This window comes from Dromiciops gliroides, chromosome 2 (genome assembly GCF_019393635.1).
Source record: "Dromiciops gliroides isolate mDroGli1 chromosome 2, mDroGli1.pri, whole genome shotgun sequence".
Taxonomy (NCBI): domain Eukaryota; kingdom Metazoa; phylum Chordata; class Mammalia; order Microbiotheria; family Microbiotheriidae; genus Dromiciops; species Dromiciops gliroides.
The window spans coordinates 432,852,315-432,878,851 of NC_057862.1; the positions used below are offsets into that span (position 1 = coordinate 432,852,315).

General features: G+C 35.7%; 1 protein-coding gene across 4 annotated transcripts in view; it reads left to right on the forward strand.

The window, feature by feature from the left end:
• CAMSAP1 (calmodulin regulated spectrin associated protein 1) overlaps positions 1-26,537 on the forward strand; it is a 134,195-nt gene that overhangs the window by 85,970 nt on the left and 21,688 nt on the right. For 3 of the 4 annotated variants that reach the window (XM_043984513.1, XM_043984511.1, XM_043984514.1), the window contains 7 exons: positions 13,404-13,666; positions 14,712-14,873; positions 16,528-16,608; positions 18,787-18,819; positions 22,981-23,122; positions 24,504-24,643; positions 24,748-24,844. In XM_043984513.1, the coding sequence (XP_043840448.1) occupies positions 13,404-13,666; positions 14,712-14,873; positions 16,528-16,608; positions 18,787-18,819; positions 22,981-23,122; positions 24,504-24,643; positions 24,748-24,844 (918 nt within the window). The remainder of the gene's footprint in view (positions 1-13,403; positions 13,667-14,711; positions 14,874-16,527; positions 16,609-18,786; positions 18,820-22,980; positions 23,123-24,503; positions 24,644-24,747; positions 24,845-26,537) is intronic. The other variant, XM_043984512.1, reaches the window with a different exon arrangement.

Here is a 26,537-nt window from a genome sequence, read left to right on the forward strand (position 1 = left end):
AGAGCAACTGGTAACTTAGTGATTTGCTATGACTGTGGTTTTATCTAGTAACAAGGGGAATTGCTATTCTGGACTTGATTCTTACCAAAAAGGAGGAACTGGTTGTTGAGGTAGAAATGACAGAAACCTTGGGGGCAATGCTGCTGCTGCTGCATTATGCAACATGATGCAAAAAGAGGAAAGATAGACATTGTTTGATGTTTATCCTAGATTTTGTAAGAGCAGATTTAGAGAATTAAAAAAAGGATTGATAGGATCCAGTGTCCTAGTATTTTGAGGGGAAAGTTGACTTGGGAAGCTCTCTGAAATAAACTAAAGCACCAACGGAAGTTATTCCAAGGGGAGAGAAAGAGGCACTGCCTAAAGACATTAATGTTTGATATACAAACAAATTCAGATATTAAAAAACTCATATAGAAGATGAAAGTAAAAGTAAATAAAGATAACAAAAGAGAATAGTATAGTCCTGTAAAAATAGTGTAATACTAAAGCCCAGAATTAGCTATGTCTGCTGATGAATTCTTAGCACTGAAAATTTTTTTTAAAGTTATGTTGGAGGTAAAAGAAGGATCCAAGTATAGATGATGATTACTCCTTGGGGGTGGGGGATGGGATGGTGATAACAGACAATGGTGAGCAGACTGAACTGCTAAACTCTTAATTTGCTTGTTTTCTTTTCCAAGGAGAATTGTCTTTGAACTGAGAACAGAACAAAAATAGTTAGGGAGTGAGAACTCAAGATAAGTGAAGAGACAGTATCTGACTTCCCTCATTGAGTTGTTACCAGGCCTGAGCAGATTATATTACGGAGTATTGAAGAATTGAAATTGTAATTGTTGATCTGGTATCTGTGATGTTGAAGATCTTGGAGAATGTGAGAGGTTCCACAGACTTGGTAAACGCCCTTATTTTTGAAAAGAGGGAAGAGTATGAAGTCTGCGAACTATTGGACCAGTGAGCTTGACATATTTTTGGCAAAATTTTATAGTATATCATTTTAAAGTTTGATTGATTGTGTCCCACTATAAAGCCATGACTATGATAGACAAAGCATTTGTTAATATGCCAGATACTGTGCTAAGCATTGAGGATACTAATGCAAGTAAGCAAACCATAATTCTTGCCCTAAGAGAGTTTACCTTCTAAAAAGGTAAGGCAATATGAGGGACCTGGATGGAGATGGAGTGTAAGTGTAGCTTGCTCCCTCTCCCCTATAAGATCTGAGTTAACATTTATATTTAGAATCCCAAGAGAGAAAGCCACAATCAAGGTCTATCAATCTTTTAATTTTTCACTTGCAAGAGTTATCCAAAGCCATTTTTCTAGCTCTCCTGAAATTCCTGGGAAGATTAATGCCCATATCATTTGGCTAATAAATTGTGTTCATTGTTCTTTCTTTTGCTTTCACCCCCACTCCCCCCAAACCAGCTGAGATCTGTCCCTTTTTTCTAATTATGATTTCAAAGATAAAATGTTCATTTGAGTTCAGTTGCCCCCAAGCATTCGGCATAGACAAGGCCTTTTCTTTTTTTTTTTTTTAAATAAAAGTATTTTATTTTTTTCCAGTTACATGTAGAAATAGTTTTCAACATTTGTTTATATAAGATTTCCAATTTAAAATTTTTCTCTCTCCCCCCTCCCCTAGACAGGTTATATATACATAATAACATTAAACATATTTCTGCATTAGTCATATTATATGAGAAGAATCAGAGCACAAAGGAAAAACCTCAAATCAGAAAACCAACAGCACCCAAAACAAAAGAAATAGTATGGTCTAATCAGCATCCATATTCCACAGTTCCTTTTTTTTTCTTTTCTGGATTTGGAGAGCCTTTTCCATTATGAGTCCTTTGGAACTTTCTTGTACCGTTGGATTGGTGAGAAGAATCTAGTCTATCACAGTTGATCAACACATAATGTTGGTGATTCTGTGTACAATGTTCTTCTGGTTCTGCTCATCAGTTCATGCAAGTCCTTCCAGGTTTCTCTGAACTCTACCTGCTCATCGTTTCTTACAGCACAATAGAATTCCATTACATTCATATACCACAACTTGTTCAGCCATTCCCCAATTGATGGGCATCCCCTCAATTTCCAATTCCTTGTCACCACAAAAAGAGCAGCTATAAATATTTTTGTACATGTGGGTCCTTTCCCCTTTTTTATGATCTCTTTGGGGAAAAGACCCCAAAGTGGTATTGCTGGGTCAAAGGGTATGCACAGCTTTATAGCCCTTTGGACATATTTCCAAATTGCTCTCCAGAATGGTTGGATCATTTCACAGCTCCACCAGCAATGCATTAGTGTTCCAATTTTTCCACAGCTTCACCAACATTATTTTCCTTTTTTGTCATATTAGCTAATCTGATAGGTGTCATGTGGTACCTCAAAGTTGTTTTAATTTGCATCTTTTTAATCAATAGTGATTTAGAGCATTTTTTCATATGGCAGTAGATGGCTTTGATTTCATCAGAAAACTCCCTGTTCATATCCTTTGACCATTTCTCCATTGGGGAATGACTTGGATTCATATAAATTTGATTTAGTTCCCTATATATTTTAGAAATGAGGCCTTGATCAGAAGTACTGGCCATAAAAATTGTTTCCCAGCTTTCTGAATCCCATCTAATTATGGATGCATTGCTTCTGTTTGTACAAAACCTTTTTAATTTAATATAATCAAAAACATCCATTTTGCATTTCATAATATTCTCTATCTCTTGTTTGGTCATAAACTGCTCTCCTTTCCTAAGATCTGAAAGGTAGACTATTCGACAAGGCCTTTTCGCATCACTCTTCTTAGGAATTCTAAGTGAGAAGTATTCTAGTCCCATACTCTCGTCTTTACTGTTCTCAAAAATCCAAAGAAGTAGAGATCTGGAAATTGGGCTATTCTAATGACACCTTGCTCTCCACCAGTGACCATTCTAGGGACCATCTCTAATAAAAGTTAGCCATGAGACTTCCTGTTAAAAAAAAAAAAAAGAGGGGGCAGCTAGGTGGCGCAGTGGATAGAGCACCAGCCCTGGATTCAGGAGGACCTGAGTTCAAATCCAACCTCAGACACTTGACACTTACTAGCTGTGTGACCCTGGGCAAGTCACTTAACCCTCATTGTCCTGCCCCCCCCCCCCCCAAAAAAAAGGAAAAAAAAGTGAAATTATCTTTGTAGTTTCTACAGAACTGCTGCAGCATCATTCCACTAAAGCAGTTGGGTAAGCAATGGAGAAAGCTCTGGACCTGACTGGAGTCACAAAGACCTGAGTCTCAGTCACAGTTACACTTGTGTAACCTGAGACAAGTCACTTAACCTCTGCTTCAATTTCCTTATCTGTAAAATGGGGCCAATAAGGATGTTAGGATAATATGGGTTAATATTTGTAAAGTGCTATATGAATGCTAGTATTATATGGATGTAGATTTGTAGGCTTTCAGTGACCCACTTAAAATAGTCTGTAAAGAATATCCTTTGCTAAATTTCTTTTGTTTATCTAAATTCATCGACTTCGGGGCAGCTAGGTGGCGCAGTGGATAGAGCACTGGCCCTGAATTCAGGAGGACCTGAGTTCAAATCCGGCCTCAGACACTTAACACTTACTAGCTGTGTGATACTGGGCAAGTCACTTAACCCCAATTGCCCCACCAAAAAAAAAAAACAACCCTAAATTCATCGACTTCCTAGTGTGGAAGATAAGTTACCCTCATTTGCAGAGGCTTTTACTCTCAAATAAAAGAATTGAAATAGGGAGGAGAAATTAATCTAGGCTCTCCATTTTTAAACCCCTTCAAAATCTGAGAGCCCTCATTCCAATTGCTTCAGTGAATAGGTCAAGGACAGGGTATTTGGGTGTTAGGGATGTGACATTGTCTTGGGACTGGATAAGCATAGTAAATTAGGTGAGTTTTTAACTCATCAATGTGGACAGTTTACTGTCAGGGTGGGGGAGTCTAAAGTTGAGTGGATTTACCTTTCTCCCTAGTGTTTATTTTAATACTTAATATTTGTGTTAATTTTCTACACTACACTCACTGATGCTTTTTATGTGAATATCAGTAGAGATTGTAGCTGCCACCTCCTTGAATTTTTAGGTATTATTAAACTGTCACCTAAGCTGATTAAGGTCACACATCTGTTTAGTGATGTTGCCCACCCTAGAATCCAGCTCCTTGTCTTAACCCAGGCTTGTCAGCATTAGAAGTACAGTTGCATGTATGTCCTAGGTTTCAAACAGTCAGTCAACAAGTATTTATTAAGTACTTATCAAGTGCCAGACACTACTAAGAAATATGACCAAAAAGAAAAACCATTCTTACCTTCAAGGAGGACTTATGTAAATGAAAATATATAGGGGCAGCTAGGTGGCACAGTGGATAGAGCACCGGCCCTGGAGTCAGGAGTACCTGAGTTCAAATCTGGCCTCAGACACTTAACACTTACTAGCTGTGTGACCCTGGGCAAGTCACTTAACCCCAATTGCCTCACTTAAAAAAAAAGAAAAGAAAAGATATAACAGCTTTTATAGAAACAAGAACCTAAATAGAGATATTTAATACTCATGATTGGTCAGTGTTGAACAGGAGAGCAGACTAGTTTGCCTTCAAGAAATTGCAGAGCATCTTTAGTGATCCCAAGCTTCCTATCAAATTAGAGGCCCTTCTTTTTTAACATTTTTCTGGTATTGCAATATAGTAGTGATGCATGGAATGCAACAGATTTGGAAGGATTAAAAATTAAAAAATGAAAACAGAGGGCAATGGAGCAGTACATAATGGATGTGTGAGCAGGCTGTATAACATGTAACTAATAAGGAACTTCAAAGAATAGTAATAAAAGACATCAAGTAATTATGATAGGAAGAGATGAGGAGTTGGTCCTTTGATGATATGACAGATGGACATCCAGAGTGCTCCGTGTGATGTCAGGAGAAATTGAGGAAAACCTCCAGCATGTAATGTGCTTATGGGTGAAGATGAACAAGAGTCATACAAGATAAGCTTGTCAGGAATGGTTGGGGAATCTCACTTCACAGCAATAGATTGTAGATTCTTTTGAGTATATTGAATATATTGCACAAGTAAAATCAGTGATGCCAGAATAAAAAAAAGAAACTAGCAGAAGAAAAATGTTTGGCTAAAACAGCTGTGACAAAAGCCTGACAATCAAAATATATAGGCTATGAACACTCTTCAGAGAAGAAATGTATTCACAGTGGCCATATAATAAAAATGCCTCAGATCACTGTTAAGAGAAATGCAGATTAGAAGAACACTGAGGTATCATCTCATATCCTTCAGTTGCAGATAAAAAATATTGGAAGTTCAACGAGAAATAAACACATTAATGTACTTTTAGTGGAACTGAATTGATCTGACCATTCTGACAATTTTAAACAATGTTAGAAAAGTCTCTAAGGGGGGGTGTGGTTAATGACAGGATGAAAGCTCATACTTTACCAAAATAATCATGACAAGCCCTTTTGAGTTTCACAGAAATAACCAAAGCATCAATGCTGGTCCTGTTAGGTTTTGACATTTAAATTAATTAGATCCTGGCCTAAGTGACATGTTTATTAGCAGATAACAAAGTTAGAAGGAGTAGCTAACACATTGGATAAATAGAAATAGGGTCTACACCTCTGATTTCATTGATAGGGAACTCCCAAATGAGGAAGTTCCCTTTACCAAGGGAAGAAGAAGATTTTACACCTTCTGAAAGTTAAAGCCTTAGGAGTTGCCTAGACACTGAGAAGTAAAACTAGTGTGTTTCAGAGGCAGAACTTGCATCTAAGTTTTTAACTGTCTCCAAGGCCATCTTTTTTCCCCCATGATACTACACCATCATGTTGACAGACTATGAAAAGATCTCAATAAGATTTAATATGTTAGGGATAAATGTAAAGGTTTACATTTTGGTTAAACAAATCAACTTTATAAATACAAGATGGAAGATTTGTGGTTAATTAGCACTGTTTGAAAATGATCTGGGGTTTTTAGTGGATTATACACTCAGTATGAGTCAACAGTATGATGTGGCAGCCAAAAAATCTTATGTGATTTTAAACTGCATTAAGAAAAATATTTTGTCCAGGATTAGGCACATGATAATGCTGTTATACTCTATCATGGTCAGATTATATCTGCAACATTGTATTGCTTCTGGCTGCCACATGTCAGGCAGGACATTAACAAGCTAGAGAGTGACTAGGAAGGATGGTAGTAATAGGCATCAAGAACACAACATGCAAGGATTAGTTGAAGGAATTGTTTATTTTTATCTTGAAGACCAGTTGCACAAGGGAGGAAGACTTAGTAACTATCTTTATGAAATTTTTTGAAGGGTTGCAGGATTGAACTTGTTCTGCTTGCCTCCTGGTGGCAGATCTAGGAGTAGTGGGTGGAAAGAAGCTGTAGAGAGGAGATTTAGTTTTGATGTAAGGAAAAACATTTCTATTAGAGCTATCCAAAAGTGGAATGTGCTGCTTTGGAATTTAGTGGGTTTCTTTCATTAGAGATTTTATTTTATTTTATTTTATTTTTTTTAGTGAGGCAATTGGGGTTAAGTGACTTGCCCAGGGTCACACAGCTAGTAAGTATTAAGTGTCTGAGGCCAGATTTGAACTCAGGTACTCCTGACTCCAGGGCCGGTGCTCTATCCACTGCGCCACCTAGCTGCTCCCTCATTAGAGATTTTAAATCAATAATCAATACCTTGCTAATTACTTGCTATATACACTGCAGAGGGTTTTTTTTGGGCGTGGTGGTGGTATATGTAGATGCATTTTGAGGTTGTAATGTATTTGGAGATTTGTGGAGAACTTGAAGAAATACTAGAGTTTAATCATGGTAGTGTTTCAAAGCTTAGGAAATAGACCTCGTAGCCTAAGGAAATAGTCTTTTGGGTTAAATAAGAGAGGCTGCATGGTATAGTGGAGAGTCCTGTTGGAATTAGGAAGATCTTGTTTCACATTCTGCTTTTTTACATAGTAACCATAGGCAAATCACTTCTGAGCTTTAGGTAGTTCTCTTATGACTGCTAAGTTCCTGGGCAAGTCACTTAACCCTGTTTGCCTCAGTTCCTCATCTGTAAAATGAGCTGGAGAAGGACATGGCAAACCATTCCAGTATATTTCTTTCTTTCTTTTTTTTTTTTGAGGCAATTGGGGTTAAGTGACTTGTCCAGGGTCACACAGTCAGTAAGTATTAAGTGTCTGAGGCCAGATTTGAACTCAGGTACTCCTGACAACAGGGCCAGTGCTCTATCCACTGCACCACCTAGCTGCCCCCAGTATCTTTCTTTTCTTTTCCCTTCCTTCCTTCCTTCCTTCCTTCCTTCCTTCCTTCCTTCCTTCCTTCCTTCCTTCCTTCCTTCCTTCCTTCCTTCCTTCCTTCCTTCCTTCCTTCCTTTCTTTTTGTGGGGCACTGAGGGTTAAGTGACTTGCCCAGGGTCACACAGCTAGTAATTGTCAAGTGTCTGAGGTTGGATTTAAACTAAGATGCTCCTGAATGCAGGGTCAGTGCTTTATCCACTGTGCCACCTAGCTGCCCTCTCCAGTATCGTTCTTTGCCAAGAAAACCCCAAATGGAGTCATGAATAGTGGGGCACAATTGAAATAACTGAATAACAACAACAAAGTTATAGGGTGGATTATGATCTGTGATGGTGAAGGGAATTCCCTCACAAATGAAATCAGAAGTCCTTGGTGTATAGAAGTTGGGGATGTGTAAAGGAATTAGGGTGAGGGTTATTTTGTCTGTACAAAAGATGAAGACTTATGTTAACTCTTTAAAACGTTTTCAAATTCACTTATTTGGTTACTTCTCAAAAGATAATGATTATTCTCTTTTTTAAAAATCAACTTTTCCACTTAATTGAGGACAAGAAGAAATGAGCTTAAATTGCAAACACATTGATTTGACTTAAATGAATAACCTTGAATATTAAGGATATTCTTGGTATTTTCATTGGAAATCTAAGTGGATTACTGTTGATCAGCCTGACATAATGAAGTGTAATGAGAAGATCTGGGGTTGTTTGTTTTTTAAAATTTAGTTTTATTTTTAGTTCTGAATTCTCTCCTTTCTTATGCCCCTACCCTACCTATTGAGAAGGCAAGAAAAACAAAATCCTTTGCAAATATGTACAGTCATGCAATACAAGTTTCCACATTAGCCTTGTTTTCCCTCTCTAAAAAAAAGAAAATGAAAGAATGAGAGCTAAATATGCTCATATCTGCACTGAGTCCCATCTGCTTTCTATGTAGATGTGGATAGAATGTTTCATCATGAGTTCTTTGGAATTATGCTTGGTCTTTCAAAGTTGAATATCTTTACAATGTTATTGTTATTGTAGAAAGTGTTCTCCTAGTTTTGTATACTTCATTTTGCATCAGTTAATACAGTTTTTCCCAGATTTTTCTGAAACCATTCCCTTCATCATTTCTTTTTTTTTGTGGGGGGCGGGGTGGGTAGGGCAATGAGGGTTAAGTGATTTGCCCTGGGTCAAGTGTCTGAGGGCAGATTTGAACTCAGGTCCTCCTGAATCCAAGGCCAGTGCTTTATCCACTGCGACATCTAGCTGCCCCCCTTCATCATTTCTTAAAGCTCAAAAGTGTTCCATCATATTCATATAACTTATTCAGTTCCAATTGATGAGTATCCCCTCACTTTCCAATTCTTTGTCACTACAAAAATGCTGCTACAAGTATTTTTGTACGAATGGGCCCTTTTCCTTTTGATGGACACTTACTGTCTATGTGATGATTGGAAAAATATTCAACTATTAACCCAATTTTCTTATCTATAAAATGCGGGCAATGATTGATTGTTATGAGGAGAGCATTTTGTAATCCTTAAATGCCATAAATATCATCATCATCATCAATAAATTTTAAAGGACTTCAACTGTTTTGGTGATTTAATATTTGAATGGTAAACTGTATACCACTTTATTTTTTACATAATATTACTAATGACTTGACAGTTTTATATCCACATCTGGTTTTTTTTTTCCCATGAAAGTGTTGCTAGCAAAAATAGTCAGAATTGATTCTCAGTCCTATAAAAATCTAGACTTAATATTGTAGATAGATAAGGGCTCTTGGTGCTTGGTGCACTTAAAATGTTAATGTCACTTTTGAAATCAGTTTGCTTGTATTGTTGCCTCTTTGCATATTTGTTCCCACCCCACCCTCCCTAGCTTGAAGGGTAATTTCTTTCATCAAAGGACAAAGAAAGTGATATCAACTTGAGATAAATGATACCATGAGTTATGATATTTTAGTGAAAGTAAAGGACATCAAAATATACAGAAATAATGCTGCTAAGTAAGTAGTACAGTAAAAATTCAGTCTTAGGAAATAGGTAAAGAATGAATTGTTAAGATTTTAGTTTAGTGAAGAAAATTTCTATTTGTAGATATAATTCCATGTTAAAGGAAATTTTGAACTGGGGTTACTGTTACAGCTTTATTGTTACTTATTGAAAGATAAATCAAGTAAACTATATAGTACATATTATTTGGAAAGCTCCATGTTGGTAACCTTTCAGAGCTTCAATTTCCTTATATATAAAATGAATTTCTATATGGTATATTCTATGTATTAATTTCTAGATTTCTTTTCAGCAACCTTTTCTTTTTTGAATTTAGAGCTATATTATTTAATGCATATATTTAACAACAAAACTCATTGGCTATAATTTAGTCTTTTTTTTTTTTTTAGTGAGGCAATTGGGGTTAAGTGACTTGCCCAGGGTCACGCAGCTAGTAAGTGTTACGTGTCTGAGGCCAGATTTGAACTCAGGTACTCCTGACTCCAGGGCTGGTGCTCTATCCACTGTGCCATCTAGCTGCCCCTAATTTAGTCTTAAAATGTAATGTCTGATTATTTGTGACTCTATTTGGGATTTTCTTGGCAAAGATACTGGAATGATTTGCCATTTCCTTCTTCAGCTCATTTTACAAATGAAGAACTAAGGAAATAGAGTTGTGACATGTTCAGGTTCACATAGCTACTTAAAGTGTCTGAGATCAGATTTGAACTCAGGAAGAAGAACAACCTTCTGACATCAGACCCAGCAGGCTATTCAGTGTACCATAGCTTCCCTAAAAAATAATTTATAGTTTTCTATTTATCTCTATATTGTGAATTTTTACTTTTGTCTCGTGTAATATTATAACTCCTCTTTTTGGAATTACTTAAAACAGTTGCATTTTTTTTTTTTTTTGGTGAGGCAATTGGGGTTAAGTGACTTGCCCAGGGTCACACAGCTAGTAAATGTCAAGTGTCTGAAGCCGGAATTGAACTCAGGTCCTCCTGAATCCAGGGCCGGTGCTTTATCCACTGTGCCATCTAGCTGCCCCTTAAAACAGTTGAATTTTGAAGCAGTTGAGTTTGAAGCAGGTGGATTTGTTCTAGCTCCTCTTCATTTTGTATTTTTATTTTATAAATGTTTCTTGCATACAGTGTTTTTTTCTTACTCATTATTCCTTTTACTTTCTTTTTTGGGAGAATTTAACCTATTCATGTCTGAGGTCCTAATAATTAGGTTTGATTCTTTCATTTAATCATTTATTACATAGATTGACAGAAATAAGGTATCCCACAATTATATGTGAAAATTGAATCAGATTCCTTGAAAGACATGACAATAGAGATAATCAGAGATAGTACTATGATTATTAGTTTTTTGTTTGTTTTTTAGTGAAGCAATTGGGGTTAAGTGACTTGCCCAGGGTCACACAGCTAGTAAGTGTTAAGTGTCTGAGGCAGGATTTGAACTCGGGTACTCCAGGGCCGGTGCTCTATCTACTGTGCCACCTAGCTGCCCCTCAGTACTATGATTATTAATGCCAAGTGAGGCAGAAAACAGAGATATGTATTCTCTACAAAGATTTTTGTTACTGTTTGTGAAGGGAATCTATTATAAAGTCCAAATAAGAGAATAATTCTTCGTGAAAGACGTTGTAATGATTTTATCAAGCCCTCTAAAACTTTACAGAGCTGCTCTGATGAGATCCATAATCATTCAAGAACTTGGTTTAAATAATCACACATGAAAAACTTAAGTAGGTGAAGAATGCTTGTGGAATATTGTACATAGTACGATATGTGGGTACAGAGCTTGTCTAACATATTTGGACAAACATTGCAAATGTAGAGTGATCTGGGGTCAAACTTGAGTACTAAGGGAAGTGGGCTGGATTGTCTTTGGGAAATTGCTAAGTATTGTATGTTAGTTTCATGATAACATGCTTACCTGGGTTCTGGATAGTGGATGTTGCTTTTCTACTTTCCTGATCACCACTGGAGTGAAAGAAGGCTGTCCTTTTTTAGCATAATGTTTTCAGCAATGTTGTCAGACACCTTTAGTGAGGATGAACATGGCATCAAGGTCAGCTACCATACTGATGGTAAATTATTTAACTTGAAAAAGCCACAAGCCAAGACTAAAAGAGAGGGAGAGTTGGTGCATGATTTTTTTGTTTGCAGATGATTGTGCACTCAGTGCAGCCTCTGAACCTGAAATGCAACAGATTATTGATTGATTCTCTGTTACTTGTGCTAATTTTGGCCTAACAATTAACACCAAGAAAACACAGGTCCTCCACCAAGCCAGCACCACACCATCTATACATGGAACCATTGGTTACAGCAAATGGAGAAGTTTTGAACACTGTGGATAAGTTCACTTACCTTGGTAGTATACTTTCTAGGGAATGCATATATTGATAATGAGGTTGACACACACATTGCCAGAGCCAGCTCAGTGTTTGGGAGGCTCCAAAGGAAAGTGTGGGAGAGAAGAGGTATTAGACTGATTACCAAACCAAAGGTCTACAGAGCCATTGTACTTACCTCATTGTTGTATGCCTGTGAAAGCTGGTCGGTATATAAATGCCATACCAGGAAACTGAATTGATTGTATTTGAATTGTCTTAGGAAGATTCTGAAGATCACCTTGGACACTGAGGTCCTCTCTCAAACAAAATTGCCAAGCATTCAGACTCTATTGCATAGAGCACAACTCTGATGGGCTGGCCGTATTGTTTGAATGCCAAATGTATGCTTGCCTAGAAGACTATTTTACAGAGAACTCACACAAGGCAAGTGCTCACATGGTGGTCAGAAGCGATACAAGGACACACTTATGGTCTCTGAAGAACTTTGGAATTGATTGTGTTACATGGGAGACACTGGCACAGGACCACCCATCATGGTGTATTTGCATCAAAGAGGCTCTATGAGTAAATAAGAATTGAAGTAGCTCAAAAGAAATATGAGATATGCAAATTTAGAGAATCTACCCCAAATGTTTACATGGATTATTTGTGCCTGACCTATAGTAGAGCCTTCTGAGCTTGTATTGATCTGATCAGCCACTAGATTCTTAACGTAGTGATGTCATTTTGGTCCTCTTCGAGAATGAAGGATAATACCAGTTAATATGACAGTGCTAGGAGAGTGCAGGGTAGAGTCAGGGCATGTGGTAAAGCCTGGTAGTCCTCCATCTTACCAGGAGGATTGGAGTTGTCTCCCATCTCCTTTAAGCCCTATGATCAGTTAGGCAGCCTAGCTAAAGGCCTATGACAAGGTGGAAGGGCTTCAGGGTGGTGGTTATTTGGCTAGTGAGAATGAGTTAAGGGGGAAATGTAAGGATGGGTAGAGAACCCCTTGGGGAAATTATGCTGACAGCCATTTTCTTTTCACTATTTTGCTAGTCCATTTTCTGTATTTTTCAGTAATTATGTTTAATAATTTTTAAAGCATTAGTGAAAATAAGTATTAAGTTTATTAGCATTGGTATTTTTCTTAAAATAGTCTATATTACGTACAACTGAAATGTTATATATGAAAACCATTTAAAAAGCCAATTATATGCAGAAATATGTTTAATGTGATTGTACATATATAACCTATGTCAGATTGCTCGATGTCTTGGGGAAGAGGGAGGGAGGGAGAAAAATTTGGAACTAGAAATCTTATAAAAACAAATGTTGGGGGGCAGCTAGGTGGCGCAGTGGGTAAAGCACCGGCCCTGGATTCAGGAGTACCTGAGTTCAAATCCGGCCTCAGACACTTGACATTTACTAGCTGTGTGACCCTGGGCAAGTCACTTAACCCCCATTGCCCTGCAAAAAACCCCCAAACCAAAGCCAAAAACAAATGTTGAAAACTATCTCTGCATGTAATTAGAAAATAATAAAATACTTTTATGATAAAAAATAAAAAAAAACAATTATATTTTATGCTATTAGTCACAACTCTAATTCCATGATGGATTATAGTCATGTTAACTGATACTTACCCTTACATCATTTGTTTTGAATGAGACCCACGATGTTTTTCTTATTTGCTTATTGTATAAATTCATTTACCTTTTTATTATTTTCCTCATTTCAGATAATATCCCAGAAGATCTAAAAGACCCATTTTACATAGATCAGTATGAACAGGAACATATTAAACCACCTGTTATCAAGCTTTTGCTGTCCAGTGAGTTATATTGTCGAGTCTGTAGCCTCATTTTGAAAGGTGACCAGGTAGCATCATTAAAGGGACATCAATCCGTTGTTCAGGCCTTGTCTCGGAAAGGAATTTATGTAATAGAGAGTGATGATACACCAGTGACTGAATCTGACCTCAGTTGTACACCTATAAAAATGGTGAGTACTAGCAGGATTTAAAGCATTTTTTTGAACTTATGCTGTTGTGTGTGTTTTTAGGGGATGATAGTCCCTTGGGCTATGGGGATCTGAATTAAAATGCACTGAATTTTTCTCTTTAATATTTTGATCTCTTGAAACAGGATTGACTTTTATATCGCATACCTGCGTTGTGCAACTGCCTCTGCATATTTTGGCTAAATGAATAAAAAGTAATTTAGTTAAGTCAGCAGCTCATCAGCAACTTCCAAAATTCAAGTAAAATGTAATGTAAACATTATATAAGTATAGAATAAGATATTAGAAATTTGGATTTGCACAAAAAAGCTTTTTTAGTAAGTTAAAATTACTTAAAGTTTGGATATTCATTTTCACATAATAGACAAAAGGCAGTTATTTATTTTAAGCCATTTTTATCTTGTTGGATGCTATGTAAGAAAATTCAAGAAAGATACTATTTAATTTAGGCACAAATATTTTTGAGGCAAACATCTTAGAAATGTTCTTGTGTCTTTGTTGTCTACCAGTTTGTTAAATAGATGTCTTTTTAAAGTATTTTTGTTCTAAGAGAAATGATTATGCTAATCTAATGTTACTTTCCCTTTGTGTTCAGCAAAAACAATCATGATTTATGTGACAATGCTAGACTCTACTTGGATGTATGGTATACCAGAACACATATTACATTGACTATATTGGTGATTTTCTTCTCCACAAATTTTGTGGATGATTGCTTTTGGTCACTGGTATTTTGTAGATGTACATGACATTTGAGAAAAGGTTAGCATGTTCCCAATACACAGTATTTCCAACAAGAGTGTACTTCCCTTTTGCTTCCTTGTAATAAGCCTGTGGCCTAAAATTTCAAATAAAAATGGGATGGAAGAAATATGAACATAGTATTATAGGATTGTTTTGTAAGCAGAGAGAGTCAAATTCTTTGTCACAATTATGAATTTGAGGAAGTACTAGATTGGGAACATGATAAGAGATTTGTAGTTTCAAATGAGATTGTGACTACCTATTTTACATATCTATTCCCTAGAGTTCGCATATGGCTATGATTGATGCTTTAATGACGGCCTACACTATAGAAATGATCAGCATTGAAAAAGTAGTTGCCAGTGTCAAACGCTTTTCTACATTCAGTGCCTCCAAAGAGCTTCCATATGATCTGGAGGATGCAATGGTTTTCTGGATTAACAAGGTCAGTACTTTGAAGCCATTTCAGTGTCTCTATGTCATTAAAATATCCTGACTGTATTGTGGGCCTTTTGTTATCAGGGTAAATATTGTTTCTTTAAAATATTCAGATAGAGAACTAGAACTAACCATGTTCTCCCTTGTGGGGGAGGGAGAAAAATACCTTTCTTCTGATAACCTAACCTCTAACTACATGTATCTTTGAATTAGTAGCATTAACTAACCAGTTGCTGTGTGTGTGTGTGTGTGTGTGTATATGTATGTACTATGTCATTTAAAATGTTGGGGGACTAGCCTGTTTCTTCCTAAATTATTGGGGTATTAGGCTGGGGTTTTCTAAGATATATTGCTACTTATAAATTAAAGGCTATTGTACCAGTTTGGGCAGTAAGCATTTATTATTAATTAAGATCACATATTACTATTGACCACGTGTCTGACTGACTTCCCTACTAGTTACAGGCCTTACAAACCTGAACATTTACATACCCAGTGTAAGGTGCTAAAATTCTAGCTATACTGTCTAAAATATCTAATGAGTGGTCACCAATAAATTAGAAGCTTTAGCAAGAGTATTTAAATGTTAAAGTATTTATTAAAGAGCATTAGGATCTAATTATCAGAGAGAAAGGTAAAAATCTAACTATTTCTAAGTGACCCCATCATCTGACCTGCCATGGTGAGGTCAGGAACAAAAAGGACAAGGCTTCCTTCTTCCCAGAAGCCTCCTGTGAAAACTGGGAACGTCCCATCCACATGTACACACAGCCCCAAGCTAATTGGCTGGTAGCTTTGATAGTACCCACAAGCAATCGTCACTTCCTGACACCAAGGAACTGACCACATGGCTTGCCCTCAGACACTTTCTCCTCATGGCGGAGCTTTCTCCAGTAGAGAGAGTAGTAACTCTCCAGCAGGTGGCATCACTCCAATCGTTACACCAGCATGAAGAGTCCCAGAAAAAGAAAGGACAGGGCACCGGGCTAGTTCAAGAGCATTTCCTGCTCAAGAGAGCAAGCTTCCTGCGGTCCAGTCCCCTTCCTCCTTCAGTAGAGGCAGCTCTTACATATTGCTCAAAGCTAATTGGCTAGAATCATTCAATTCCATTGGTTTATGTGACCTGGGGGTGGTCTATATTAAAATGAGCTCTACTGTGATGAGGCCAGGGTCCAGTGAAAGACAGACCCACCTGAGGGCAAAGGCGTTTCAGATAGGTGTAGTTTTAACTTCTACTGAGTTGGTCTGATCTCTATTGTACCTTTGGGCTGATTTTGAAAGAGATCAGCTAAGGTTCCTGAGCTGAACCTTAGAGTTGGGGGGGGATCCCCCAAAACCCTATTATTAATAATTATTTTCTCACAGTACATACATACATATCTATGTCTATGTCTTTGTTTATGTCTATATCTGTATAGTTGTATTATATATTAAAGAAGAAAAAAATTATTTTTTAGTTTCAAAGGGGAATTGTCGTCACCCACTCTCGTGGTATCTTTATTTGTAAAATGGTTTAATAATAGTACATGAGTTTGAGCTATCAATGAAAAAGAAATGAAATGTTAAATTCCAGATGTCTCTGGGTAGATGATATATTGATTATAGATAGCATCTGAAGGCATTTGCATATTACATATGTTTTTTTCCTCTCACTATTTTAGGTGAACCTGAAAATGAGGGAGATAACAGAAAAAGAGGTAAAATTAAAGCAGCAACTTTTAGAGAGCCCGGCTCACCAAAAGGTAATAAAAGGCTATATTTAACTTCTCTGGAAATTTTTTGGTTTGGAATCATTGTTAAGTACAGTTTAGTGCAGCCCCAAATGGAAACCTTTCAACTCTGTGATAATAGCTACTTGTCTACCTTTTGCCTCAGCTTACTAATTATAAGCTGGTAAAATTGCTGAATTCAAATAAATTCAATGAAGAATTATTGTGTCCATTATGAACAGTAAACTGGAGGTAAAAAGGTAGATATGCTATAAATTCTGTCTTAGCTTATAACCTTTTAGGGGGAAAAGACACAAGTGATAAAAGGAAAATAAGAGCAAATGCAAAGGAGAAGTCAAGCAGATTATTATGATAAATTAGGGGATACAGATGCCTCTTTTAGGATGTGTGTGTGTGTGTGTGTGTGTGTGTGTGTGTGTGTGTGTGTGTGTGTAGGGTTTGGGTATGGGTAGTATTCAGGCAAGTTTTATGGAGGATGAGAAGGGGGAATGGGGATTTTAGGACATATGGAAATGTTTTAGGGTATATGGGTCAGGAGGGACAGGAGTTTATTGAGGGAGGAAATACATTTCACACATAGAGAACAGTGGGAGCAAAGGATTGGAGATAGGAAAGGGCAATATGAGAGCAAGGGATGGAGAGTACACTAGTTTAACTAGAATATGGAGTAGTAAAAAATAAGGAAGGTAGATTGAAGTCAGAAATTTATTGTTCGTTTGTGGCTGACTCTGTGACACAGTGTTTTCTTGGGAAAGATACTGGAGTGGTTTGCTATTTCTTTCTCCAGTGGATTAAGGCAAATAGAGGTTAAGTAACTTGCCCAGGATCACACAGCTAGTAAGTGTTTGAGGCTAGATTTAAACTGAGGTCTTCTGATTCCAGGCACAGCTCTGTATCCATTGAGCCACCTAGCTGCCTCAGTGAGAAATAAAAGGACCTGAAATGTTAGAATTAGAAGCTTAGCTTTTAGGTAGACTGTGGGCAATCACTGAAAGTTTGTGAGTAAAGGAGTGGCAGGATAAAAAACAATTAGGAATATTATGTGGCTAACAGTATGGAGAATAGATTAGAGATGGAGGGTGGAATACCAGTTATAATGGTTTTGTATCATATGTAGTTTAGGTCAGAAGAGAAAAGGCTACAGCAAGGGTTGTTATTATAGTGGGAGTAGACAGGAGGGCATAGATGAAAGATATCGTGGAGGGAGAATCAATAGAAATTGGTAAATTTTTTTGGATGTGGGGGAAATAATTGAGGTTACAAGCCTTGCCCAGAAAGGGAGAACTATAATGTAGAGTGCTATGGAAGGCAAGGGAGAAGAAAGGGAATATGTGAAAGCTCAGAATTCTGAGATGATTTGTTTGTTTGTTTGTTTGTTTGGTGAGGCAATTGGGGTTAAGTGACTTGCCCAGGGTCACACAGCTAGTAAGTGTTAAGTGTCTGAGGCCGGATTTGAACTCAGGTCCTCCTGAATCCAGGGCCAGTGCTTTATCCACTTCGCCACCTAGCTGCCCCATTCTGAGATGATTTACAGGGAAATAGACATGTTTGACTTGTATTCTTCATTAAAGCATGTATGCTTCTGTGTCAGAAATTAGGCATGGGTGCAGAGGAGGTTCAAAGAATAAGGGGAGTTATACAGAACTGAATAATACTGCATATTACCCTACCCTTTGTTCCCTCTTCTTCCTTCCCTTATCTATGTAAATATATTGGTTATAATGCACTTCTGCTACACTTTCATTATTAGAGAATGTAATGTCCTTAAAATGGAAATACCCTCAGTTTCTCTTGTATTTATTTAAAAAGAGCTCTTCTACTCTTTTAAGCTAAAACATTATGTATATTAACAAAAAACTAAAAGAAAAAAACGCATTTAGAATGTGCTTTTCTTTTAGATATGAACCCTTTTTTGAAAATTTTCTACAATAGCAAGTATAGATCATATTAATTTTTATTGGATTTGCAAGGGGGCACTAAGGCTTAAAGTTTTCTTTTAAATTTAGATTTTAAACTGAAATTTTCTAATGTTGCTTTAGCTTATAATAGTCATTCAAGCAAAAACTTAACAATTTTGTCTTACTAGTAGTGTATACAAAGTGTGCCTTGCTTAAGTGCATTCAAATATCATTACTTGATCTGCTGATGTTCCTTTCCTTTCCTACCTTCCTTTCCTTGCTTCCTGAGCAGTCTCCTTCCAAATGGTATTGGAAATTAGTACCTGTAAGTGAACTTACTTTTACACCAGTCACCATACAGATTTCCATGGCTTTTAAATATAAATGATTGCTTTTATTAAAAACTACTGAGAAGATCCCATGACAAAATTGTCTACTTGTTCATAATATGCTTTAAAATAAAATTTAGCTTCTGTAATGTGAGTCTACTGCATAAAATAACTTTGTAGTTAGTTACATGTTATATTTTGTTTGAGAATGCTGAGTTTTATAATTCTTAAGTTATTTTTAAGCTATTTGTTTTTTTATGAACACTTTCAATAACACCATGATAATAGGCTAAATAGGGGGTGCATACTTTGTTCAGAGCATATCTAGAAGTTTTTTTCCTAAGCTATAAATTGAAGAGGGGTAGGTAGATAGCAAACTACGTTAATTCTTCTGCTTTATAATTTGCAGCTTTTTGTTTTGTTTTGTTATCTTTCCAATGTGGATTTTACTCACTGGATGTAAATAGTAGAGGCATTCTTTAAAAATAAAGGGTATTAAATTAGTCATTGTTAGTTGACTATAAAGAAGTTTTTTTTTCAACTTTGAATCCTTCTAATATGTCCTTAGATTGTGTTTTAGGTTCACTATCATTTGTCTTTAAGACTTGATAGCCAGGGATTTACCTCAGCCAAAATGCTAGAAATATCTAGCAATCATTTGTGATATTACTTTGAGAAAATTTATTCAAAAAGTAATCATTGAATGCATACCATATGTGAAGTACAGTGGAGCTTAAAAAAATGACTAAGTTCACAGAATACCTAAGTTGGAAGGGACCTCCCATAGCAGAACAAATCTTTCCTCCTCTGATAGAAGATCTCAAGTGAGAAGGAAATCATTCACTACCTCGTGAGGCATCCTATTCTGCTTTTGCAAAGCTTTATTAGGAAATTTTTTCCTTATGCCATGTCTTAAATCTCCCTGCCTGAAACTTCTGCCAATTGTTCCTAGTTCTGTCCTTTGAGGTCAAACATTACAAATTTAATCTCTCCACATGATACTTGTAGACACTGTGCTTCTCTTAACCCATTGATTTTTTTGGCGGCCTTGTCACATTGCTTAACTCACTAAAATTGGAACCTATTAAAAATGGAATCTTTTCCTTTTTTTTTTTTTTCTGAGGCATTTGGGGTTAAGTGACTTGCCCAGGGTCACACAGCTAGTATTAAGTGGCTGAGGCCAGATTTGAACTCAGGTCCTCCTGAATCCAGGGCTGGTGCTCTATCCATTGTGCCACCTAGCTGCCCCCAAAACGGAATCTTTTTCAAACAAACTGCTGTTTAACTGTGCTGCTCCCATTTTGTACTTGGAAATTTGAGTTTTAGAACCCAAGTATAAGATCTTACATTTATCCCTATTTGATCAATGTGCTAGTCGGGAGCCTGCCTGGCCTATGCCAATCCAGTCTATTAGCTTTGAGTCATATATACATTTGCTAAGCATGCCATTTAAGCTTCCATCTAGGTCATTGATAAGATTTTAATAGGGCCAAGGAAAGACCTCTGAAGACTTCCTTCTGAGTTCAGATAAAAGCATTGATGCCCACTACTTTTTGGGTCTGTTCATTCAACCTATTCTAGACCCACTTAACCATGCTTTCCATTTTATCCAGAAGAATAGCGTGACTTTGTTAGATGTTAAAATCTAAGAACACCATACCTGTATAGTATTTCTCTGATTTTTTCAGTTTAATAATAACCATTTCTTAAAAAAAACAAAAAAAAAGAAATGAGGTTAATTCTGGCATTACTTGTTTCTTAAGAAGCTGCAAATGTGATCATGGCTTTCTTTTTCATTTGCCATCTCTTTTAACAATTGGTTCTGGAATTTTGTCAGATATTGGATATAAGGTTATTGTTTGCAAAGCACTCTTTCTTGAATTTTATTTCCTAACTACTGTGTTTTGTAGTAAAATAGAGTAGTATTTCTATATTATAGAGTAGTATTTCTATAAGTATGGCTATTCCACATTGATTTTCAAATAAAGTCTTTGAGGAGCTTAAAATCTCCTGGGGAGATAATCCTGTATACAAATAATTATAGTAAAAAAATAGTATGGTAGATAGCCAAAAGGTACAAAGTATTATGTGAATTTAGAGGAAGGGAAGGCTTGTTTCTGTTAAAGGGATCAGACGCTTCCTGAGTTCCAAACATCTGGATTAAAAATGAACTTTATAATAGCTTATAAGTTGGAGACTGCTTGCACTCAGCTTGATTTTCCTACTCCTTTTGCACCAATTGTTTGTGGCATATTATTATTTTAGAATTTGTAAATAGGAATTAAATACTGATGTATATTTTGTTGGGGTAATATCTTTAAGAACATTGAAAGTTTCCTATCTTAAATCCTTATGGTCAAAGTTTTAGTGAATAGATATAGAATTGTAGGCCTTAAAGTAATAAGATTTCAAATAAAGATTATATATAAATTGAAAACATGAAGTACTTATGCCTAAGATTTGATTTCATCAGATAAATCATTGTTATGATAGTTACTATTAGGTATATATTAAAAACTAATTGATGATGAATTTCTTGCTTTCTCGAGGAGGAAGGAGGAAAGGAGAGAATTTGGAGCTCAAAATTTAAAAAAAAGAATGTTAAAATTGTTTTTACATGTAATTAGGGAAAAATAAAATATAAAACTTTTTAAAATAAAAAAAAATTCCAAGTAAAATTTGGCAGGTGCCAAAGTTTTACACTGAGTTACAGCCTAGAAGATTAAAAAAACCCCACACTACTATATTCTTATTAAATTAACCTAGATTCCATAAACTGTTAACTGGAACACTATAGATGATTTAATATCCACATCTTATCCTTTCTTAGAAGATAAAGTTGTTTGAGTTGCTGCATGAGTTTGTTTAATCGCCATCATGTGTGTCTCATGATTTTTTTTTTTTTTTTGCGTAAGCCTGATCTGATGCATGCTAATTCATACTGCATGCTGGAACTTGTGGACTGTGTTCGTGTAGTACAGTATGATTCATATTACTTAGATTACAGAGTGCTTCAGCTTAGGAAAAACAAGTTATAATCTGTATTAAAATAAAAATTTTTTTGTTGAAAACATAGAGAACTTTAGAATATAAACAATTCTCACAACATTTGTATTGTACTTCTTTTTTGTGATTTAGAGCTAATTATGAAAATTACTACTTCTTACCAAGTAATAACTATTCTTGCTTTGGTTTAGTCTACACTTTTCTTGAAAATTCATGATTGTAGAGCTTGAGATTGCAGTTTGAACTATTAAAGAAAATTGATTGGGAGTAGCAATAACATTTTAAAACCAGGTACTATTGTATTATGGATCACATGAGAATCTAAGTAAAATAATTCTTAGTTTGTAGATTAAAATTCACAAATCAAACAGTTAGTCTTCCCCCTCCCCCACAAATTTAACTTATATTATGTGTCTGTTCATAAATGATATTCAGATTTTAGTTAGGTTTCAGTTTCTTGGGTTGTTTCCTGTATTGTAACTAACTATGATTTCTTCTTAATGCATGTGTATGAAAACTGAAAAATAATTGTTTCATGTACTCTACCACGGATTCAATTTGCCAGTTACTTAGTTATATTTACTTGTAATTGGCTTTTTTTTTTTTAAGTGAGGCAGTTGGGGTTAAGTAACTTGCCCAGGGTCACACAGCTAGTAAGTGTTAAATGTCTGAGGCCAGATTTGAACTCAGGTACTCTTGACTCCAGGGCTGGTGCTCTATCCACTGCGCCACCTAGCTGCCTCCTGTAATTGGCTTATTTTAAAAACCATTCATTTTGTTTAAAAATCTCTTCAAACTATATATTAATGCTTTTATTTACTGCTATTCAGGTAAAGAAGAGGTGATATTTTATTAACATTTTCTACTATTGAAACGTTTTAACTTTAAAGGATGTTTTAAGTAATTTGGACTATAATGCTTTTTTACATCTTCCTTTTTTGTGCACTATGTTTCATTAGCCTTTCAGAGGTCAGCTTCAAGGTTGGGTAGTAGGTCTAATATTATGGGCAACTAATTGCTTTTAAACAGTGTAGAAAATATAAGTTGTGTGTTTTGCTTTGTCAAATTGCATAGGAGGTTATGACTCATATATAAACACATTTTAAAATATCCTCACATATAGAATCAAATTTTCCTTTTCTTAAATATAGGTTCGATATCGACGAGAACATCTTTCAAATAGACAATTACCATACTTTCCGTTGCTGGAAGATCTAATGAAAGATGGCAGTGATGGTGCTGCTCTTTTAGCTGTTATACACTATTATTGCCCAGAACAGATGAAATTGGATGGTAAGTAAAAAATATTTTTTCCTTTAAGCGAGTTAGATGCAATGGATCTAGATTTAGTTATATGAATGTCGTGCTTACTTTTGATTAGCATTTTGCCCGACAAACAGACTTTGTTTTCTGAAAAGATTTGGCTGGATTGCTGAAATGAGGATGTTGGTTAGACACGTTTCCCAAAGGATTAGATTTTTGTAAGTGCTGGTATATAGGCTCCCTTCAGATGTCTGGATTCTTTTGGTTTCTAACAGAAAAATCAATGTAAAAATGAAGTTTCTGGTAATTCCTAAACATTTGTTTTTATATTTTTAAAGCAGTGGTATTTCTATTTGGGGAAAAGACAAGAAGCCAAAATCATGACATCTAAAAATTCCATCTTAGAGATCCTAATGAGAGTAATTTTACTTTTATGTGGTACTTTGTACAAAGTGCTTTCCTTAAAACAACTTTGTGAAGTAGGTAAGACAATCTTATTATCCAGTATTATTATAGATGAGAAAACTGAAGGTTATTATTCTATTTGGTAGTTCTCCAAATTCTTAAGATTTTAAACTATCTTTTTTTCTTAAGAATTAAAAATAAGGCAGTTAGAATTTGCATAGTGTAGATTTGGACTGTGTTTATCAAATATTAATTTATAATCCTGAAAATCTTAATTAGCTACTAAAATGATTTTGCTTTAGACTAACAAAACACATTTGGTATGTTACCTTTTCTCACAATTTGTTCATATTGCTACCAAACTGAATTTTGTTTCAATGTGTGTGCTTGGAAGGCAAATAAATGTGATACAGAAAAGTTGTTTCTGATTTTTATTTTGATATATGACTTTATTTTTTTTAGCCATCGTCTTGCCTCCGCTTCTATTGTCAGTCATAGATTTTATTCCCTTATGCTTATTTACATTTAAGAATAATTTCCTAGTGATCAATGAGTAGATTTGAGAGACTTTAAAGAAGTCTTTGCTTTCTCAATTTAAAGAGATTTGAGGCCATTTCTTTGTGAAATAGATGTAAGAAACTTTGAATTTCATGGAATACTTTCTTTATACATGGGTGATGCGTAATGTAAAGTAAGTTTTGATCTCTATTTTGGAACTGTTGGCCTGCTCACAAGTAATTTCAAATACTTAGTATTAACTTTTACATTCTAAATCATCATGTTTTGTGTTCCTTTTTTCCTGTTGAGTGATTGCTAACATATGTAATATAGTTTGAAAGGTTTACTTTGTTCTTAGTGCAAAAATTCTTAATTTTATAATCTTATTCAATATTGCCAATCTATTGTAGTATTTTTCATATTATCATAATTCACTGATTGTTGCATAATTGAAATACATTGTGAAACAGAACTTTTTCTAAATTTCATTTGTGTTTCCACCCACCAGATATATGTTTGAAGGAAGTAACATCAATAGCTGACAGTTTATACAATATTCAGCTTCTGAGAGAATTCTCAAATGAATACTTAAACAAATGCTTTTATCTCACCTTAGAAGACATGCTATATGCTCCTTTAGTGCTAAAGGTAAAGACTTAATACAAACGTATTTATTATTTAATACACTTCTATTATGAAACTACTTATTTTTTAAACAAGTCACTTAATTTATCCTTATTTTTTTCTTTAAGCCAAATCTTATGGTTTTTATTGCGGAATTATTCTGGTGGTTTGAGAATGTAAAGCCAGATTTTGTACAACCAAGGGATATTCAAGAAGTAAAAGATGGTAAGTGATTAACTTTTGATAGACACAAGTCTATATTGTATTTTTTCCTTGAATAGTAAGAAAAACCTCTTTAATAGATTATTAGTCTTTTTCATTGCAGGTGTTATGCTAAGACTGCTACTTTTTTCATGAACCTCTTCTAGCTGAGGTTTTAAAAACTTTCTTTACTGTTCAAACCTTCAGTTTTGTGATAATGATCTTTTAAGTCTGTTGGGAGTCTCTGGGCTTATTTTTCCCAAAGCATAAAACAAAATAAAATTACTTTGCCAGGACCTTTACTTTCTATAAAATAAATGGATTTGAGCTTTGGTGGGTTTTTTTGTTTTGTTTTGTTTTCTTGTACAGTGGGCATTTTGAGTGTTTACTTTGGGAATTGCTTTGCAGTGATAATTAGTCCACTTACTTGACCTCCCACTCTGTTGCTCTCTCAAAGCTATAGTGGGCTTCTGACCAAATCCAGTGGGTTTTTTCCTGTCGTACTTGACCTTTCTATAGCATTTGGTACTCTTGAGTACTCACTGCTACAGAAAATGATCTATGTTCTTCAGTTTCTCTTTCTCCTTTGCTGGTATTTTTCCTCCTGACTTCTACACTGGTGGTACCCAAGGCCTTATTCTTTGCCTTTCATTCTCCTTCCCTTACTTTCATCTTTTAAAAGGGAGTTTGGTTCTTTTGAACCACCACTTTACTACCTAAATTTACATCGCCTAACTGTACCTGTCTTGTTACTTAACCATGTAACTAAAACAGACAGACATGAAATGATTAGCCCAGGGTCTCTTGCCCAGAGTTTAGAGGGCATAAGGTCTGACTCTATGCCCTCGAGATCCCTTGAGAGCTCTGACATCTGGCTTCCCTATGCATCCTAGAGAGCCCATGGCATTTCTCTTGTCACTGTACTAGTAGGACTTTTGGGCCCTCTTTCTACCCTGCAGATAAATTCTTCTTTATGGGCTTTTTCTGTTTGTATCCTCAGTTCTAAGCTCAGAACTTGGCAGGTAGTCAGTGTCTTTCTTTCTTTCTTTCTTTCTTTCTTTCTTTCTTTCTTTCTTTCTTTCTTTCTTTCTTTCTTTCTTTCTTTCTTATCTTTTCTTTCTTCTTTCTTCTTTCTTTCTTTCTTCCTTCCTTCCTTCCTTCCTTCCTTCCTTCCTTCCTTCCTTCCTTCCTTCCTTCCTTCCTTCCTTCCTTCCTTCCTTCCTTCCTTCCTTCCTTCCTTCCTTCCTTCCTTCCTTCCTTCCTTCCTTCCTTCCTTCCTTCTCCTTCTCTCTCTTGCTCTCATTCTTGCTCTCTTTCTCTCTCCCTTTCTCTTTTCTTTTTTTCTTCAGTGGTTATCTATTGAAAGTTCCTTAAGTCTTGTGGTCATCATAAGACCAAACTTGTTCTGTATTTGTCAATAAAAAGCGAATAGAATCCTTGATTCTTTGGCTTTTGGAAATAGATTTGTGGTGGACTATATAGAATGATCCCTAAGGCCATATAGTTGTATAAGTATGTCATATTTTCTACTTTTGATAAAATTCTAGAGGAATTTTAGCCGTAGGATAGATAGAATGTTAAAATCAAGATGGGTGTGTACTAACCAAGTTTAATTTATTCGGTCAGGATAGTTCTCTGTTACTGTTCTATTGTAGGAAGTATAATCTTGATTTTTTTAATATCAATAATATTTTAGGTATTTGTTGCTAAAATAATG